Below are 3,302 nucleotides of genomic sequence, written 5' to 3' on the forward strand. Positions count from 1 at the left end.
TAGAATTGGCAAAGTCCACCCTAATGCTAAATAAATGGAATCTGGCATGTCCAGTTTCTCTGCCAGCACTGCCCATCTCCCGGCTTCCTAATATTTTTGACTTCAGTTCCCATAATCCAGGCCAGGCCAGGCCTGGCCACATGGCCTTTGGTCTGGAATGCTGGACGCTCTCGACCAAAACATTTGCAAGTTTTGGGAGCGCATTCTACAGTAACTCTGGTTGCCCCTGTAAGTTTTGGCTCTGCTCGTGAATCCCTGGCACGTATTCAGTACTGGGCTAAGCATGAGTTGATTTCCTTTTCCCCATTTCCTGCTCCCACTGTTGTTTTTCACTGTCAAAACTGATGGATCGTATGTGGGATGCATGCCAAGATGCAGAAGCAGTTTCTGGAGTTTGGGGAAACTCAATGAATGTTCCAGGGAGGAGAGATAAGGGAAGCCATACTAACGTCAGACCAAGGATCAAATGCATTCCCTACCATGCACTGAATGTGTGCGTTCCCCAAGCAGCCTTTTGCATACACCGTGCACTGTAGAAATCTTCTTCACTGCCATCACTTTGATCTTTTTTCCCCGTGTTCTGTTGCCCATTATCTCCTCCACTGCGTACTATTAAGCACGTTCTGGTGCACTGCATGCCTGGGGCCCCAGTTCAAATCCAGTCTAACAAGTGAGAGTCAGGTAGGCCATGTTTAAACTTGCCGTGTTTCAAACACGGAGACTGCCAAACACTTGTTCTAGGATTCATTAGCCTCATTTAATGCTTCTTTCTTTCTGGAATCAATAGATCAAATTGTGAGGTTTATTCTGTTTAACACTTGAGCATTAGGAATTGAAAATATCACACAGAATGAAGATGATTGCTGGTTCCTTTGTTTGGATGGCAGCCCCCTAAAGAATATTTTGAAGCATCTAGCTATCAATACATTATGTTCCAGTGCTACATATTATCAAGATATATTCACCAGATAGCTTTAGGTTGATGATACAAATTAAAAAGGAACCCTTTTTGATTGTCTGAAAGCTGGTCAAATGCAGGTTTCAGCTCTGAACTCGTTAACAGTTACACAGCTAAATATACAAATATACACAGCCATAGGGAACATGGAAATGAAGGGTCATTAGGATATACTGACACAATTAAAAGTATCTTTGCCCTGATTAAGGAAAATCATCAGGTCCATCCACAAACGACTGTATACCATGCTTGCTGCCTGTTGCTGCTAGAAGTCTTCATTCCAAATAAATGTGCATCACATGATTCGCAGATAAGTGTTGTTGGATCTACAGGAAGAATTCGGGGTAATTTGCAGCAACGAGCAAGGACTTCTGACTCCTAGTTATTCAACAGCAGCAGCTGCTTTACGGCTGCTTGATGACCTCCCATATTTGAAGACCCAGACTGGCAGCTGCGGTGCTTAGTTGTACCCTCTGGGGAGAGAGCAACATTCACCTGGAAGAAGCCACTGGGCATCCCATGGCCAATAAAGCATAGATAGAATTCAGGTGAGAAAGTCCTGCCTAGTCCTGCTGTGCGTAAAGTTGGAACAGGCCGTTAGGCAGGTTACAACTTGTATATAGAAATGAAATTTTTTTGTGTTGGCCTGCCAACATTTATTGGACATATTTCTCAAATGTAAATTTTGATCAATGTTAGCATTAGATGAAATAAGGTCAAATTACGTCAGACATGGAAATGACCTGCAGCTGTGCTAAAACAACAAGATGGAGCGAATGCTGAAAGAAAGAAAACAGAGAAAGATTAACATGTTTCTTGAAAACAAAATCTGTAAGAATGTTTTACATGCATCAAAAAAGATCATCGATTTGCATTTTTCTAACTCTATCTGGATATGCCATAAGCTGGTACATTGCCAGCTGGGAAAATTTAGATGGCTTTGGTCAAAGCCCAGTCCTCACATTTCCAAAGCACATGGAACCCATTCAAGCACATTCATCTTACATGCATAAGAACATATGAAGGCTCATGCTGAACCCAACCAAAGTCCTATCAGTTCTAGAATCCAGATTTCATACAGGCCAGCTGGTTCATTTATTTATTGTTTATTTATTGCATTTATATCCCAAGGTGGCTAAGAATACACAGCCCTGACTCTTTGGAGAATGGTAAGGCAAAAAATATAAACAAGCAATTCTTACCTTTTACCTGAGCATAGAAGTTCAAATCCTTTATCAATTTTCTCAAAAGGCAATACATGCGTTATTAATGTATCAGTATTGAATTTTTTGTTCATATAATCAGAAACCAATTGAGGGAGAGCTTCTTTTAACTTCCAACCTGTGGGTGGGAGTGGGGAAACAAAGTAAGATTGGGTCACCTAGCGTGTACCATTTGGTTTATTTTCAAGGAATGGAATATTCAACTGCCACATCAGTATTAGGAAATGAAGATAACAGTCACTTTTATCAGTTAAGAATCCAAAATAGTATTGTCAAAGGACAACGTGGTGGAAAAGAGGTGCAGAAACACTTTTTAAATTAATACATAAAATAAATATTGCCTGAGGTTTGGTGTGGAGCACTTAATTTGGCACTCTGCACGCAGATATAATGTTTCGATGCTGCATGGTAAATGGGACTTGGAACGTCCACCTCATGGTCTTTATATGTCATTTTGAAGGAACCAGTGTTGTGTCTGTATTCATACCAAGTCTGACTTGTTTGAGCTGCACGCATTCTGTGGCACTGAATTCACCATTCCACTTATGTGCAGTCACGAACCCTTACCTCCAATCAAACACCCAATCAACTTCCTCCCTGTGAGGAGAAGATTGGGACTGATGGAGAGCTGCGATCCTGCAGGAGGTGCCCCAACCAGAACACAGACTCCATGACCCAGGTGGCAGGAAGCGAGGGCAGCGGCCTGTTTGAGACACACAGAAAGACAAGCTAGGACCTGGAAATGATCGGGGAGCAGAATGCTTGAGCATCCTGGCTGGTGGTTGATCCAGCAAACCATTCTAGCTCTATGAGAAGGTTGACCCGAGCACCACTGTTTGATTTATGATCGGTGAGAGGTGGACACCCCCTTCATCCCCCCTCCTCCCATCCCACTCTGATCATTGCTCATGTCATTTCAGGTGGCAAAAGCAAAAAAGGATAGGTAATTCCAAGGGACTCTTATCCGTAGGGCCCTGCAGGGCTGTGGGCCCCCAGCAGGTGCCCAACCCTGCCTACCCTTCTTGCCAGTTCTAGCCACCATCGCAAACATTACCCAGAAGTCCAAGCAAGGCACTTATAGATCTACTTCATAAAGGTTCTGCACAGCATCTTCAGAAACT

The 3,302-nt window shown here is 42.9% G+C and overlaps 1 protein-coding gene across 1 annotated transcript in view; it reads right to left on the bottom strand.

Annotated features, from left to right (window-relative positions):
- Window positions 1-788: 788 nt before the first annotated feature.
- The window catches only part of LOC123028157 (alcohol dehydrogenase 1-like), a gene marked incomplete at its 5' end in the record, with an annotated part of 4,054 nt that continues 1,540 nt past the window's right edge, over window positions 789-3,302 (bottom strand). The window contains 3 exons of the mRNA XM_044439702.1: window positions 789-1,737; window positions 2,161-2,299; window positions 2,749-3,013. Of these exons, the coding sequence (XP_044295637.1) occupies window positions 1,713-1,737; window positions 2,161-2,299; window positions 2,749-3,013 (429 nt within the window). The remainder of the gene's footprint in view (window positions 1,738-2,160; window positions 2,300-2,748; window positions 3,014-3,302) is intronic.

The sequence above is a fragment of the Varanus komodoensis genome, unplaced genomic scaffold (assembly GCF_004798865.1).
Source record: "Varanus komodoensis strain SLA01 unplaced genomic scaffold, ASM479886v1 scaffold3553, whole genome shotgun sequence".
Taxonomy (NCBI): Eukaryota; Metazoa; Chordata; class Lepidosauria; order Squamata; family Varanidae; genus Varanus; species Varanus komodoensis.